The sequence below is a fragment of the Mytilus trossulus genome, chromosome 3, assembly GCF_036588685.1.
Source record: "Mytilus trossulus isolate FHL-02 chromosome 3, PNRI_Mtr1.1.1.hap1, whole genome shotgun sequence".
NCBI classification, from domain to species: domain Eukaryota; kingdom Metazoa; phylum Mollusca; class Bivalvia; order Mytilida; family Mytilidae; genus Mytilus; species Mytilus trossulus.
Genome location: NC_086375.1, coordinates 28,319,356 through 28,337,883, shown reverse-complemented (window position 1 = coordinate 28,337,883; position 18,528 = coordinate 28,319,356). Strand labels below are relative to the sequence as shown.

General features: G+C 32.1%; 1 protein-coding gene across 1 annotated transcript in view; it reads right to left on the bottom strand.

Moving 5' to 3' along the window:
* LOC134710624 (endoprotease aex-5-like) overlaps nt 1-18,528 on the bottom strand; it is a 70,352-nt gene that overhangs the window by 9,787 nt on the left and 42,037 nt on the right. Inside the window, exons 8-12 of the mRNA XM_063571006.1 lie at nt 16,806-16,978; nt 14,420-14,623; nt 6,135-6,238; nt 4,345-4,454; nt 393-510 (exon numbers count right to left, since the gene is read on the bottom strand). Coding sequence (XP_063427076.1) covers nt 393-510; nt 4,345-4,454; nt 6,135-6,238; nt 14,420-14,623; nt 16,806-16,978 — 709 coding nt within the window. The remainder of the gene's footprint in view (nt 1-392; nt 511-4,344; nt 4,455-6,134; nt 6,239-14,419; nt 14,624-16,805; nt 16,979-18,528) is intronic.

Genomic DNA, 18,528 nt, shown 5'->3' with positions numbered 1-18,528 from the left:
CACACCACATCTTCCTATATATATATATATAAGGAGGTTTGCCTGATGTAATTTCTAATCAATAAAACTTCGAAATAAAGAATTATTCATCTCAGGTACAGCTTGCCACAACAATGCGTAAATGGTCAATAATTCATTATTTTGCAGTGAATATTAAAGCATGCTGGGTTACCAAAGTTGTGCTTTTGTCAATTCTTTGGTCATTACTTCTAAATATGTTATTAAAACCATGTGACTGTATTTGGAATGAGAATTTCCGAGAATTTCTAACTTCCATTTTTTTTAACATTTAAGATATACATCATATGTGTATACACATTTAACAAAGCACACATACTTTTTATATTCTTTGTTAGGACCATTTAGCAATATGATTTAAGATAAATACTTACAAGGAAGGAGATCTTGTAGAAGTGGTGCACGTTTGTTGGGTTGGTACTGTTACCCAGTTTTTACCATAATTCACCATAGCATAAGCGTCCATTAAACCAAAACCAAGAACCTGACTGACTAAACAAACAAAATATAATGCTATAAGTATTCATCATTTAAATTCCTACTTTTTCAGACTCAAATATTGATATTGCATTTAAAGGATGATTAAAAGTTGACATGCCTGTAACGCATTAATGTTTCGATGTTCTCGAATTGTTCCTATTTGCGGCAAATTCCACAGGTATTGTTTGTAGAATAATTAGGTCTTTCCACTTTTCTGTGGAAAGTCCTATTGTATTTGTTCTGATTATTATTATTATTATTATTATTATTTTTTTTTTTCTTCCGCCAAATTTTTTTCTTGCGATAAATGTTTGTTTCGCAATATGTCGCTTAGATATTTCTCATATGGTATCGTATAGTTTATGCGCTTTTAAATTTCACCCTGCTAAGCCAAACCATTTTCTTTGTGAGAGTTATCTCCCTATTCACTGTTTATCATGTGTGTGCATCTCCTTCATAACAAAAAAAGATAGCGACAAAATTCTTTTCACAAATTGTTCGTTACATCCTCAGTAATTTTTGGCGTATTTGGATCGAAGCGATTCGATGAAATTTTATAGGAGTTATCTACCTTTACGGAATAAATTTGTCGCTTTATTTTTTTAACTCATAAACCGTTAACAGTATAACCCTGGAATGTTTTTATTTGAGTCCCCTGATTCCTAACTAAGAAAATTAGGTCAAGGTCAAAGGTCAAGGTCATATTTTAGATTTTCATATGTCTTTGATTTCCCTATAATTCTTGAATGGTTATAGATACAGAAAATTTAAGCAGTGAAAAATGTTGAGTACTTCAAGGGGCAACTTTGTTACTTTATGATTGTATTGGTTTTACCATTATGTAAGGGACATAACCCCCATTGATGGTTTATAAAAAGCCATTATTGGGCAAAACTCTTAAACAAAAGGTCCTTGACCCATAGGGTCTTTTGCAATGACATTGTGAAGCAATGACCTTGACAAAGGTCACAAGGTCAAAGGTCAAGGTCATGTCCATATGTGATTTGGGGCACTACTTGAAGAGTTTTATGTGTGTTTGCCTACCAACCAATCAATCAATCAATCAATCAATCAATCAATCAATCAATCAATCAATCATGATCATGATCAATCAACCAATAATGATCATGATCAATCAATCAATCAGAGGATTCAAGATCTTCTTTGTTTCTTTTACGCTGTTTCAACTGACCCTATCCAACGTGTTTAACCAACCAACCAACCAACTAACCAACCAACCAACCAACCAACCAACCAACCAACCAACTAATCAATCAATCAATCAATCAATCAATCAATCAATCAATCAATCATGATCATGATCAATCAATCATGTTTCTGTCTCATGTGTTTAATATAGGGTCCAAGATCTTTGTTTCTTTTTCGCTGTTTCAATTGACCCTATCCAACGTGTTTAACCAACCAACCAACCAACCAACTAATCAATCAATCAATCAATCAATCAATCAATCAATCAATCAATCAATCATGATCATGATCAATCAATCATGTTTCTGTCTCATGTGTTTAATATAGGGTCCAAGATCTTTGTTTCTTTTTCGCTGTTTCAATTGACCCTATCCAACGTGTTTAACCAACCAACCAACCAACCAACCAACTAATCAATCAATCAAGTAATCAATCAATCATGATCATGATCAATCAATCAATCAATCAGTCAAGTAATCAATCAATCATGATGATGATCAATCAATCATGTTTCATGAAAAATTGAAATTTAATATTGTTCTTGCGTCACTTCTGAAAAAAAAATCCACCTGTACTCTGAAACTACAAGTACAATCGACCTCAAAATTTGCAGTCAGCAGTGCATACATGTACTAAAAGTTTATAAAAAAACTTGGTGCAGCTACCTCTCAAGAATTTTCCTAGAGAAAATAAATGGCAATGCCGTAAAAATCGCTGGCTAGGTCCGTAAATCTCAGTAAAAACCTACAATAAAATGTCCGCTCCGAGATTGAAATACTAATCTGTGTTACAAACAAGTGCTGAAAAATGTACATTATCAGAAAATAATCAATAAATGTGTTTTAAAGTTACACCGGATCAATTAAATCCAAAACATGCACTGCCCGTGAACTGTCAACAAGATGTCAATTTCCTACAATGACAAAAGAAATTACATTGTGTACATTCCATCTCTATAGATGTTGTCTGTCCAACGTCCCGACCTAAAGAGAAATAAAAAGACTATCTTTTCGTTATTATAAACCCGTGTCACGTGATGTGGCGCGCGCGCTGTACCTAAAATAAAAGAAAAACTTTCCAAACTAAACATGAACCTTTTCCGGTAACAATAATATAAACCCCATACAGAAACAAACAAACAAACAAACAAACAAACAAACAAACAAACAAACAAACAAACAAACAAACACCCCCCCCCCAATTCAATTAATTTTAAAGGGGGAAAGACCCCCTACAATTGCTTTTTTAAAGCAATTGATTTATATTTATTATTATTATTTTTTTTTTTTTTTTTTTTTTCTTCCGCCTAATTTTGATATTGCGACAAATGTTTGTTTCACAATATGTCGCTTAGATATTTCTCATATGGTATCGTACAGTTTATGCGCTTTTACAGTTAACCCTGCTAAGCCGAACACTTTTCTTTGTAAGAGTTATCTCCCTAATCACTGTTTATCATCAGAGTGCATCTCCTTCGTAACAAAAAAAGATAGCGACAAAATTCTTTTAACAAATTGTTCGTTACATCCTAAGGAAAATTTGGCTTATTTGGATCGAAGCAATTCGATGAAATTTTATAGGAGTTATCTACCTTTACAAAATTATTTTCTCAATGTGTGTTACTAACTAATAAACCGTCAACCGTATAACCTTGGAATGTATTTATTTGAGATCCCTAGGCCCTTTATTAGAAAATGGGGTCAAGGTCAAAGGTCAAGGTCAAGTTCTAAATTCGGAATTTTCCATGTTTTTGCATTTTCTCCAACCCTTGAAAAGGTACATCTTAAAGAACAAGTGCAAAATGATTGCTATATAGTTATGAAGATATTTTACATTTGGTCTGATACAATTAAATAGCATCTAATAGGAGTTACTGCCCCTGAAATGTCTTGAAATGAGGTTATTTGATTATAACTTCAACTAAGTCCATTTTAATGGCATTTGACCTTGTGCAAAAGTTTGGATGACAAATGACCTTGAAAAATGACTACCGGAAGTGACCTTGAGAAAACCGGAAGTAACCTTTTTTGCAATTTTTTCGTATAAAAGTACTCAGAATCAATACATTTTGTCATATAAATACATAAAATGATTACTGAAGACTAAAAATTACTTCCAACAAACCGGAAGTGACCATGTATCTCCCATTCTAAATACAAAAGTATATAGAAACTATATATTTTTGGAATCAGTGAGAACGAAGCTATCATATTAGACCGGAAGTGACATTCATTTCACCGGAAGTAGCATATTATCTCCTTTATATCACTTAAAAATATGATTAAACCATTATTTATCGTATCAGTATGAACAACTATATTCTTATCAAAATTTCTTTGATATGGAAAGACCTTCAATTGTTCTCTGAACAATTGGTTTTTAATTTTACCTATTATCGTTCGCAATTTAAAAGACGTCCTCTTTTTGAATAGTTGTTTCATTTTTTCCTTGTCATATCAATAAGATTTTTTTCATCTAATACCATTACCAACAAAATAACAACGTGTTCATGTTAGTGTTAATTGAATAAAAGGTAAATGCTAAAATATGGTTATCTAGATCTGTACGAGTGCGCAGTTGTACTCGTGTGGATCATCCAAGATCCGCTGTTGATATCCTTGTCACTTAAAAACTCACATTCTTTATTTGCCCCGTTCATTGTCCAATCAGAGTAGGTGTCACTCAAACCACTCCTATTAGATGTGAAAACAATCAGATGTTGGATGTCTCTCCAAGTTAGGTCAGAACTTTAATGGAGGGAAAACATTAAAAATAAAATAAGATATATTATTAAAAATAATTAACTCTAAATATGCAATCTATACGTGTTTAAGCTGACAAAATGTATAACCGAGAACTGAGCATTATGTTATCAAAATATTCTGTGTTAGTCGTTATTCCTGTGAAACGTTTTGGGTTTTTTTCGTTTGATATTTTTTTACATAAATTATTTCATTAGTTTTCATGTTTGATATCGTTTTCATTTGTCATTTTGGGGCTTTTTGTGGTACGTATGTGGTATTGCCTCTACTCAATGTTGAAGACTTTTCGGTACCTATATTGTTAATTTTTGTGTATTGTCTCGTATGAAATATTGTCACATAGGCAGTCGGACCACTTCGTCTTTTTTATATCTACTTTGCCTTCAGTGTTAGAAAAATCAAAATACTGGCTAAAAATAACTCACTTTGATTCCAGTGCTATAGAAATCAATAGTAGTGACTAAAGAACTTAATAGCTATCCCTCTAGTGTTAGAGAAATGAAAAGACTTGACTAAAAGAACGTTTTTGTTGCCTCCAGTGTAAGAGAAATCAAGAGACAGGCTAAAAGAACTTACTTTATCTCAAGTGTTAAAGAAATCAATAAAAGTGTCCAAAAGAACTTCCTTTGCCTCCAGTGTTAAGAAAATACATATCACTAGAAGTGACTAGAAGAACTTGTTTTGCCTCCAGCGTTGAAGAAAGCAACATAAGTGACTAAAAAAACATACCTTATCGCCAGTGAAATAGAAAGCAATAGTAATGCCGAAAAGAACTTAAAAACTCTGTCTCTAGTGTTAAGGAAATCAGTAGGAGTATCTTAAAGAACTTACTTTATCCCCAGTGTTAACGAAATTCTTAGCAGTGACTAAAGAACTTAATTTTACTCTAGTGTCCAAGAAATCAATAGAAATGGCTAAAGGAACTTACTTTATTAGTTTTGGAGATATCAGTAGCTGTGGCTAAAAGGATTTACTTTATCTCCAGTGTTATAGCAGTGTTAGGGAAATACAGGGAAGTGACCAAAAGAACTTACTCTGCCTCCAGTGTGTGGGAAATCAATAGAAGTGACTGAATGAACTTACTTTGTCTCAAGTGTACGAGACATGAAAAGCGGTGACTTACAAAACTCACTTTGACTCTAGTGTGAAAGAAATCAATATAAGTGGCTAAAGGAACTTACTTTATCTCTAGTGTTGGAGATATCAGTAGCTGTGACTAAAATAATTTACTTTATCTCCAGTGTCATAGAAATACATAGAAGTGATTAAAGAACTTAATCTGCCTCTAGTGTTATAGAAATCAATAGAAGTGACCGACATAACTTACTTGGCCTCCAGTGTTAAAGAAATCAATAGAAGTGACCGAAATACATGGAAGACTTACTCTGCCTCCAGTGTTTGGGAAATCATTAGAAGTGACTGAAAGAACTTACTTTGCCTCAAGTGTAAGAAACTCGAAAAGCAGTGACTAGCAGAACTCACTTTGTCTCAAGTATAAGAAAATACTTACGTTGCCTCTTGTGTAAGAGACATTATTAAAATGGGTTTAAAGAACTACAGAACTAACTTTGCCTCCAGTGTTACGAGAAATTCAAAGTAGTGAATTAAACTACTTAATTTGTCTCCACATTTAAGAAAAGAAACGGGGGTGACTAACACACTCACTTTGCCTCCAGTGTAAGAGAAACTATACCAGATACTAAAGGGGCTGAGTACGACGTCCCTTGGATACCACTGCTTTTACATCCTGATCCTGTTGTAGTAGTTGTCTGGAAATAATATATTTTGATTTTAATTTTCTTTGATAATTGTGTTACAAAATCCAATGTCATTGTTAATATATCATTAGACGTCTTAGTTAACCGGATATACTTAGTTTTCATATATAAAGAGATACAATTATCACTACTGGAACAACAGCCCATGAAAAGGCCGTGAAATGTCTGTAAAATATCACAGGGCCGTGAAAACACCGTGAAAATACGCCGTGACTTTTGTAAAAGAAATATTTCTAAAAGCCGTGATAAATATTTCATGTTAGTAAGAGGCCGTGAAATTTCAATATCCCGTGAAAAGGTCGTGATTGTATGTCCTTTGATGCTTACTAAAAAATATCACGGCCTTTTCACTGGTTGTTGAAACGGCAGTGAAAAGGCCGTGATATTTTTTCATGTAATTTTTTTTCTTATTCTAATTCAAATTTAGAACATCCCATGTGATTATTGTAATATGGTCTTTTATTATTTCGTCTCTCATTTTTCTAAATATCCTACAAACTTTCTATTATAAATATATTTCTGTTTAAATATTATAATATATATTTAGATATATGCAATACTACTGTACAGGGCTGAATTTTAAATGGAACCATTCATTTGTATAATTGATGACTTTATGCCAATAAATATTTTGTATTTTAAAAAAAAAGTATTTTGCTTCTCGTCTGTACATTATTATTAACAATGTAAACATTAATTTTTATTGGAACCGAAACATGTAAAAACGAGAACTTCCCGGAAAATCAGACCGTAATCGGACTCTTTTGGAGGAGTTGTAACATGTCCGTAAATTTGTTTGAAAGGTAGCTTAGTACTTACTTTATAGATGCAAGACGAGTGACAGCAAGTTTAATGTAAGTTAAGTTATTAACATTTCATTCTTTTATGCATCATATCACCAAAATGTTGATGACGTTTGTGATCATTTCCATTGAACTGATTTTCACTGAATTTCCAGAAATCGTGCAAACAGCATGCATGGGTTATATTCACTTATATTATTTGAGTCTGTTGCATTTGATTCCTTTAATCATTTCGGTTAATATTTTCTAAGACTTACCGAATCATTTAAATATGATTACGGTTTTGTTATGTTTATGTATTTGGGACAAGGGGGCAAGGGGTTTAACTGTTATGCTGTTATGGGGCAATTTGATTCTTTGTTATCTGTTATTTTGAAAATATATTTGCTGTTAGCTGTTATTGTCTTATTCTTTGTTAGCTGTTATTGGGTATTTAGTTTTTTTGTTATCTGTTATTGTGATAATGTATTTGCTGTTAACTGTTATTAAAAATTGGAATGTTAGCATATTTTTTTTTACCGTCAATCTTCGGTATAAATTGAATATCAATTGGACATTGGGGTCTACCACTACTAATATATTTGTCCCGTATTCAGACAGAGAAGGGTTCCATTAACATATACCCATCACAGAAGTGAGGTCCAGGACAATTCAAGTATTTCTTATGATTATCCTTTGTAATAAATTCCATTTTTTTATGAATGTGTATTTAGAATTATCTTAATTTTTTTGTATGAGAATAATGTTCCTTGTTTCCCGTACGATCATAATAAATTCAAACAATTCTTAATATGACAAAAAGGAAAATATATGGCCAGGAATATCTGACACGGATCTCAATAATGGACTAGGTCCAAACAACCACTTTACCTTTTATATAATATGGTACATAGACTCAGCTACATTAAGTGATTCTTTTCAAATCAGAACCAAATGCATTGTAAAATGAAAGTTCCAACCATGTACTTGGGTCCGAAGCTACACATAACTCATAACAAACAAAGATTTATTTCGTTTCAAGCCATTGTTTCGCTACTAAACTATGTATTCTACTTACTAGTACATTTGGCACAATCAATAATCTCAGCTGATAAAAAATTGTCCAAATAAGGCCTTTCAAAATAGTGGAATAAATTGCTTTTTGGAGTGTCAAAATTCGTTGGAAGTACTTGAGAAATTGCATGGTTATAATTGGTGCTTTTGATTTCTCTACCCTATATACCACTTTGCCTCATAGTCTTATTAAGAAAAAATCACACACCTCAATTAATGGTCATTTAGAAAAAGTCAGAATATTCAAACTCTTTTAGGTCATTTTTTTATTAGCAACAAAGGGAGCCTCAGTCAATATATATAAACAAAACACAAACATGAGAACTGCTGAAAGCATTTTTGAGTTATTCTTGAAAACTAGAAAATACCACCTTTTTCTAATGAATAAAATCCCTTAACTCAATAACATAAAATCGAAAATTAATAAAAATCGAAAGGGAGTTTACAACAATAAATATAAACATTTCAGCAAAGTTTCAAGAGAACTACTGAAAACATGTTCGTGTTAATGTCTGGAAACTGGAAAATCTCCCCTTTTTAATTAATAAAACCCGTTAACTCGGAAATGTAAAATCTAAAATTTATAAAAATTGAAAGTGACCTCATGTTAATAAATATAAACAATTCACCAAAAGTCCTTGCTTTGTGAAAGCTTTTTTGAGATATTATCAGTAAACTGAAAAAAAACACCAATTTTTCTGAATAAAAACCCATTACCCAGAAACTAAAAATCTAAACTTTATACAAAAAAAAAAAAGAAAAAAAAGGGGGAGCTCACGTCAATAAGCTTAAGTTTAATGCAAATTGGTTAAAGAGTTTTTGAGTTAATGTCCGACATGCTGACAACAGACGGACAACAGTATACCATAATACGTTCCGTATACGAGCATATAAAAAATATTATCATATATTGAGTAGTAATTTAAACACATTCTAGATGCATAAATTAATACTAAAACATAGTCATAGAAAATGGAATGCATTCAAAGGATTATATCCGTAATAAGAAATACTGATTTGTCAAAGACCGAATTATTTTGATATATCATTTACTGTTATCTGTTTTTGTCCATTCTAATTCCTTGTTATCTGTTATGAGACACATCAATTTGCTGTTTTGCTGTAATTAGGACCCCCCTCCCCCCATCCACACTGGCAAAATAAAAATTGACATTAATGTACAGTACACTACATAAACATATATAATTGGAAATGATTATAATAGCCATACGTATCTTTGAAATGGAGTTAATCCCCTTTGAATGTGTCGGGAGTTATAAATTTAAGTATTTTCTGACTTAGCTGTCGGGACACAGACTTCAAAAGGGATTAAATAGAGGCGGCGTAGCAGGGAAAATATTTGTACGGCCAAATGTTCTTTCCAGAAGGTTTTTTGCCATATCATAAGAATAATTGGTATGGCGAATGTGCCTGCAGTAAAAGTTGCTACACCCCTGGCCCCCGGTAAATAAATAGCTGTGACTCATTAGTGCAACTAAGTCTAGACAAGTTTGGATTTAGCCATACATATTATTACTTCAAAGAAACATTTAAATCAATAGTCTGTCTTAAAAGTGTCTTTAGTCTTTAAAAAATCCAAACAAATAATATAAGCCGACAATACAATGACTAGTGTTGCCGTATTAAATAGGGGCAGATTTTCTGGAAAATGGTATGAAATATGGAAAAACCTATGCATGTTTTGAAGTGGCTGTTCTGTACCAATGATGGTTTTTTAGTATTTTTCATACCATTTTCACCAGTACAGTATGAAAATCTGTCCCCTTTTTAATACGGGGTCATTAATCGTGAAGTCCTGTATTGCATGAAATGATATTGTAGCTGTTTTTAAGTACATATATGTACATAAATGTCAAAAATTAATTTGAATATATATATATGAAAAGTTTTTATGTATAATATATGTAATGTTTCTTTATTTATTCTCGGAATGAAGAGCAAAAGGATATAGCAGTCTTTATACAGAATAGTTCAGGAATGCAGTTGAAAGAAGAGTTTTTTCAGTTTAATGTATTTCCTGGGAATTAAAAAGAAATTATATAAATGTTTTTTTTTTCTTGAATACATTTAGTTATTCAAAAGGGCAATGAAGTGAAAAAATACATTAGACAAATATTGCTGGAGTGGTAAAATCAGACCCAAAAGATATACAAAATTTCTACAATACCTGTTATAGCTTTCTTTAGCTACTTAATCACATTGACATTTGTGTGCTTTCATGTTTTCTTTACATAAGTACTACATTTTTATTAAGATTGATATTTTTATTCTATGTCACAATTATTACAAAAAAAGAATACAGCATTTTGATATGGTTTTTCATAGTCTCACTTGCATTGCACTTAAATCAGTTGTGTGTAGATGTTTACACTAGGTTTACAGGCATTTAACTTCACTAGATTGAAACAGCATTTAAATGTTTTGTTTAATTATGGCCTGAAAAATACATTTAACATTTCACAATCAGTGAAAGGCTGTTTATCACAGTAGTACATGTCAGTTTCACGGTCTTTTCACAATGGGAACATAATTAATCACGACATTTTCACGGTATATTTTTTGGTTTTTCGCAGGGTTTCTACGGTCTCTTTACCCAAGTTTTCTGTTGGAACCAATCTTCACAGCCTTTTCAAGACAAATAAAGGCATACTGTACTACATTTCACGTTTTTTTCACATTGGGCACACAATGCATTATCACGACTTTTTCACGGAGTACATTTTTTTCACAGGGTTCTTACGGTCTTTTCACCCAAGTTTTCAGGTGACAGCTCTTCACGGCCTTTTCACTGCATATTCACGACAGTCATTCCCCTGCATTGTCACAGAAAAGTGTCACGGCTCATCGTAAATTAACCGTGACAAACACTGTAAAAATCACAAGAATTTTTATAGACATTTTCACGGCCAATCTACGGGGCATTGTTCCAGTAGTAGATATATATGATTATCAATTAAACAAGCAGAAGATGAGGAGATACGAAAATGAAATTTATCTGCCTACGATATATGAACCCAAAATACTGCTAACATAAATAGTATGTCCTGTTCGTTATATATATCTTTTAGTCTCGAAATTACGAAAAAGATTTGGGCCTACGCGTTTAGTACTTTGTTACTAGGATTATAGGCTGTTATTGTCTAAAAATTGGCTTCAGTTTGGGATAGTAACTAATTTATCTACGATTTCTTGAAAGATTTTTGCATTGATACGATTTGTTATTCAAAAGCTATTTCCAGTATTCGACGAGAAAAAAATCAAGAAATATAGATTATTACATTGATACAAGTGGATTTTCGGATTTATCCAATCGAGATAGTTAAGATAAATACGATAATCCACGGGTTACTATGTAATAATCTGTTGCTGTTATGATTAAAAGATAAATTTCCTTCTTTGCGATACCTTAATTACCTTCGATTGCCCTCCACTTTCCACAAAGTTGTCAATTTCATTAATACCTGTTAGAACATTTTGATCATTTCAGGGAGCTGATTCAAGTTATGACACTTTGACTCAACCAATCATCTTCTGAGATCACCGGCAACCACACGTTGATTAAATTAGTTTATACAATGGGTTCGGAAAGGGATTTATTTCCATAGAATCCTTAAGATAAATTATTTTCGACGAACAGACAATATTTTAAATACACAAGAAATAACACACCCTATAACCGGCTAACGACACGGCATATACAATGGAATCTATGAATAAAATATATGACAATATTTTTATAATTATACGTTATAGTTCCAGAAACTATTTAAAATGAGTCAATAAACCACAAGATTACTTGAACCTTTATTCGTGTTTACTTAACGTACAGCAGCAAATATTTCGAGCATTCTGGATCAAATTGATCTACACTCTCCCAAGACTTGTTCTAGTATTTTATGTTCTCATTCGACAAAAACGTGACTACTTACTTACTGTATATATTCCGCAAACATGCAGATTCTACGACAGCATGTATCGTAATGGAAGATGAAATAAGCTCGGGTTATATTTCTGATCACAGTAACCTTTGCAATCGATTTGACAAAAAATTATACAGACACAATTTGGCAAATACTTAAAGATATTACAACTATACAAATTTCATATAAATATAGGAAGATGTGGTGTTAGTGCCAAATGAGACAACTCTCCATCCAAATAACAATTTAAAAATTAAACCATTATAGGTTAAAGTACGGCCTTCAACACGGAGCCTTGGCTCACACCGAACAACAAGCTATAAAGGGCCCCAAAATTACTAGTGTAAAACCATTCAAACGGGAAAACCAACGGTCTATATAAGTACGTTTGTACAAGTGACACCACTACGACAGATGATTTCGATCGGATCACCAGTAATTGTGATAACAAACTGACAACATATTCTGTATATTAAACTCGTTTTAATATCATTCATACAATGTGAGTACTGAAAAGTTGCCGAATCATTGTGTTTTCTTCCCTGGCCTATATTCGAACTCGTTGCTACTTAGATATCATGGCACTTTACCCAACGCTTTAGACAACTCCCCAACCTGGCTTTACAAAAAATTAAAGCATTCGGGGGCGCGGTCTGGAAAATATGAACTTTTTTGCTGAGAAAATAGGAAAGGGCAAGGTTCTAAGTTTTGCGCCGAGTTCAAAAAAGTTTATTTTTTTATTACATTGACCTAATATTGTTTTTATACTGCAACCGAAATCAGCTTTTTAGATCTTTACACAAATACAAAACTTATTTTCATCCCTAAATGGACTGATTGTGGAGTGTTCCATGATGAGATTGACATTATACAAAGTACAGTTAATTTACTACTAAACACAAGTACTGTGGATTCATTTATTTTCGTGGGTACCAATTTTCGTGGATTGAGGAAAATTTTCATGTTCGTGGATATTTGATTTCGTGGTTTTGCCAAACTCTGCATATAAGCCATTAGAAAATTTGTCTTTCGTTGAACATTTCATTTCGTGGTTCAACTGTTCCCACGAAATCCACGAAAATTGGTATCCAACGAATAATAATGAATCAACAGTAGTTGATTCTACCACTGCATCGACAGTCATACGACATATATCTTCTCTTGACAGTTACATTTCTAAATTAAAAACGCAAGGCTCAACGGTTTTTTTAACTGTCGAGGAGAGTGGACAAATATCGTATTACACGAAATTTGGTGGTAGAATCTGTTTCTTTAATTACTTTTAAAGAAATATGCAGTCAAATGTATTCCTTCTTTTCAAATGATCTGCAAAAGATGTTTACTTTCTATGTGCTGTACTAACAAATGGTCGCTTTTTTCATGTCGTTAGAATAAGAAACTCAGAGTTCTTAAGGAAGATAAGAAAGGTTAACATCACAACTAAAATTTGACCAATTAAAGACTTGGAACAAACGTTGATTTACTTTAAGTAATCAACACTTCTGGAAAACGATCAATCGTGAAAGAATTAAAGAAATAAACTGATCGAATTTCACGAATATTGAAACATAGATACGTTGTGATTCAACGACGACAAAGATTTATGCAGATATTTTTTTTAATAATGGCATTCTATTCTTAGATAAACAATGCCAAATGTTTTGTATATTTGGCTTCTATTGTCCGAAAGGTGATTAGTGAAGGTTATTCACGGAAAATAAATTGTGCTTAATAACAGAAGTACGTGTACAGAAATTTTGAAACGGCTATAAAAAGAGAGGACATGCACAAATAATATTAGTCTCGTTGGAATAAGATGCCAACACAATTCAGTACTGAATTTGCAATTTGCCGTTTCAGAATCTAATGCATTCTGTGTAATATTTTCAAAAGCGTACACCAAAACGGTGTGATTGGTGATAAACGTACTATACAATTAAAATTCAATCAATGACGTAACGTTATTTTCATTATGGTGTACAAACAATGATATAACCCATAGCCCTTTAGATTCTGAAAAGGCGAATTTGATTAAGTCATTATAATGAATATCAAAATCATTTAACTAGTGATAAATTATCATCAAGAGTTCTGATAAATCCATGAAATCAAAAAGCTAATACAAAAACATTTTTGTAATGAAATAAATAAACATTGGGGACAGGAATTTAAGAAAAAAATCCATGTTTTCGGTTTTAAATTCTACTTCTTTTCCGTGAACTGCTTTAGTCATTTTATAGATCTACAAAATACATATCTTCTTCTGAACAAATACAACAACACAAATATACACGCATAACAGATGGTTTGCAAATATTGATAACCGTCTCTGAAACTCCCTACAAGGTTTTTATCATGGAAATTATTAGACTTACCAAGAATCTGTCATCCTCGCTGCCGCCATATGCTACAGCTAAGGCAGGAGCACATACTTCTGAGTACCATGCATTTTGACCAATCTGTGCACTAGAAATGGCTACAGTATATATACTATTAACATATCCGTCACCATTACAGTTGTCCTGTGTTCCTCCATTACCTGCTGCCCATATGTAAATAGCACCTTTGCCATTCCTTCCCTGAAATGTTTTCAGTGTTGCATTATATACCTTTTATGAAAAGAAGCTCTAAAAGTAGTTTTTTAATCGCTTAACAACTATATCCCGATTCCCACGGTAAACGATGACCACTCTCAAACTTTATAAAATATGTTCAATCAGTTTTAATTTAATAGTCGGTCTAATACTGATTTTTTTTAAAAACATTTCATTGCATTTGTAGTTGACCAGAACTACAACTAGCTAGCATTCTCGGGTTTTAAGAAGGGTATGATTATAAGGAAAGAGCTGAAGATTGAGACAGGTCTCTTTCTTCTAATCAAATAGATCTGCAAATTCCCCCAAAATGTAAAATATTGTGCATTTCTTTATTAAACATGCATGTTTTAAATTACTAAAAAATGCAGACCGTTGGTTTTCCTGTTTGAATTGTTTAAAGGGACACTAGCTGCCAGATTCAGGTTCACCGATTTAATTCAAATTCTCATATTTTATTTAGAACAATGTTAAGCATTTTTTCAAACTATCAAAAGTATACAATAAACAATTTACAAGACATTCTATCAATAAGATGTAGCTTCGTTTCGTGTGAAATTTAGCAAAGACGCCATATAATTAACTATCGAGTTGACCTTATATGACCAGAAAAGCGATTCAAACATCAACATCCATGTAGATATAAATAGATTGAACAACTCGCACAATTGTATTTTTATAGGTCTGTTAAATGTGTATCATAGATAAAAAAAAATGTGTTTATCGTCGTTTTTACCTTTATAAGAATGATTTTTGTCGATCGAATCAGTCAACCAAAATATTTACCTTGGTTTTAGTTGCAATGTTGACATTCTTTCCTTTAAATAACCATACACGGGCAATGCATGTGTTATTCTATCTCTTTCTATGAGGTTGAATTGGAGTTAACATGAATACGGATTAAATGATGTCGAAGTATGCCCGTGCAAGTGAATAACTTCTTATCAATGTGTATTAGCTTAATTTGACAAAATTGAACCATTTTACCTGATAAAAGCAAATCATTATTTCATTATTTCCCTCTCATCAATGATTGAACAAAACAAATCATACTTCAGATTTTTCACATATCTCGAAGCCAATGCCCCTTTAGCACTAGTCGTTTTTTGGCACTTTATAGCTTGCTGTTCGATGTGAGCAAAGTCTCCGTGTTGAAAGTAGTACTTTTAATTAGAATTGTTTACTTGCACATTGTGACTTGGATTGATAGTTGTCTCATTGGCATTCATACCACATCTTAAGATTCTTATTTATATATCTCAAGAGGGCAAGCAGTGAAAATGTAATATTACATCAGTACGAACATACATACATTTCAACGTTGACACCTATCATTTTCAGCATGTTTTTAGTAGATGAATAATATGTTATGATTATAAAATGTCAGTTTGAATTCAACATGATAAAAATCGCTATTTTCAATTGAATGAATAAATATTCTTTCAATGTTTCATAATCAAACGTCTAAGTAATGTTTTATAACTTGTATATCCAACCAAAGAAGTGTTACACGAATTAAAAGCACGTATTACGAAGATATTACAGATTTGTTTTTTCCAAAAGAGTGCTTGCCTTTATCTTTTCAATGCATTTTGTATTCATCAATAACTGCATATGGATTTTAAAATTAGATATTCGATCGCTTTGATAAACCGACAATTCTTTCGAGTAACTTCCATATTCCACAAAGTTGTCAATCAAAGTAAAACATGTTTGCACGTTATTTACTGAGGTGATAAAGGTTACGCTTTTATCTGATCAAACTATCTACTGAGATCATCGGCAACAACATGTTTATCAAATTTTGTTTAAACTATTGGTCTAGAAAGGATTAAATTGCAAAAACGTATAGATACAAATGTTAATCAACCTTAAGTCACTTTTTTTTATTTGACTACCAATATAATTATTTTGATGTTGGTTTTTTTAGTTATCTTTCGATTGTAAAAAGCTTACTGGAATAAATATATATTAATTTTTTTTTTAAAGAAATTAACTCAGTTGGACATTTTACACGACATAGATATAACATAAGCTTTAACGAAATAACTAGCAATGCAACTTCACAAACGGCAGGACACTTTATATTTGTGAAAAACTAGAGGTCAGTATGTAAAAAATACATTAATCCAGCGATACTTTAAAAAAGATCAAAATGACTACTTACATTAGTCACTCCATTTAACAATGCATTTTTTGTAATTGAACCAGGACCTTTAAAATCAGTTCCATCAGGAGGTCCCCAGCTATTGCTGTATATATCAACATTTGTCGAATAGTGAGAAAGAGCTGCAGCTTCATCTGAATCAAGTACAGCATTTTGGCCCAAAAGTTTAACTCCTTTAAAAGAATTAAATCTTTTCTGTGTAAACATGAATAAGGCGAAAAATGTATATTGTATTTTATAGTGCACTCGTTTTATTTGAGCAGTCAAATATAGCAGACTCACCTATTATCTTAACTCCTATAAAAGAAATAAAGCATGTCTCAAAGGCTGGACAGTATTGTATACAAATCATCACTCCTATTATGTATACATGAATTTGAAATGACAGCGAAAACACTTTTAATCAAAGGAAAATGGAAGTGCGATCGATATATCTTATTACCTATAATGCTACCTTTTGTGGGGTATCTTTACAATGCGATATTTTGAATATTTGGTGCCTAAATGTAACAAGCAAACGTCGTGATTTCCTTGCAAACGATGTGATTGAGCGGTTGTTTATTACCACCCATGTTAGACGTGAAAAATGTTCTGATGAACTTTTTGCACTATTTATAATTTGACGTTATGTTATGTTACTGACATCAATAAAAGAAGAAGCGGTATAATAGCCATTGATACAAATATCCGCAACAGTTCAAAGTAAGTGAATGTAAGTTATTATAGGCAACCGTACGGTTATACAATGAGTAAAACCCATCCCATATGGTCGGCTATAAATGCCCCGACCTGAAAAATATAAAACAATTTAAATTAGAAAATTAGAAAAGTAACGGACTTTACGAATAAGAAAATATGTCAGACATGAACCAACGTCAACCAATGAACTACATGCTCCTGATTTTGGACAGGTATATGTAGCGGCAGTTATCATTTTTATTAGCGCTCTAACCTTCACTAAGTCAACTGTTACTCAAAATTCAGAGATTATTGTCATTAACTACTTACTATCGTGAACTCATAATGATATGCTCTTCAGCTAGAATGGTAAATCACCTGAATCCTCAAATAAATATGATACATTTCCCACAATAAGGAATTTTAGGAAATGAAATTGCAGACCAGACTGCCAAAGGGGCTCTTATTAAAGATACAATAGATTGTCATATTCCCCAATATAAAGAAGACATTAAATGTTTAACCAAAAAACATGTTATAACAAATTTGGCAAAAACAGTGGTCAGACAAGCCAAAGGGAAGATTACAACACTCCTTCCAAAATAATGTATCATTAAAAATTACTATTCCACAAATAAAAAGAGAACATGAACGAATAATATTCAGGTTAAGGTCTGGCTCTATTAATGTCAATAAATATCTTCACCAAATAGAAAAAAGTCAGAATAGAATTTGTCACAGACGATGTTGTACACTTTCTATTAGTCTGCTCAAAATATGATGTGCAACGAAAACAGATTCAGTCCTTAATTTATTTTGGTATTACGTTTAGGCGAGTAATTATATGAAACTTTGACGAACATGGTTGACTGAGTTACCAAGAAATACATATATATGTAGAGAGAAAAAACCCAACACATAACAGAAAGTACATGTAATAGGAAAATGAAGAAAAAAAGCAATAACAGTTCCTAATGAAATGTACACTATGAATTGATAGGTATCATAAAATTGTTTTAAAAATGTTATCTGGTTGTTTTCACCT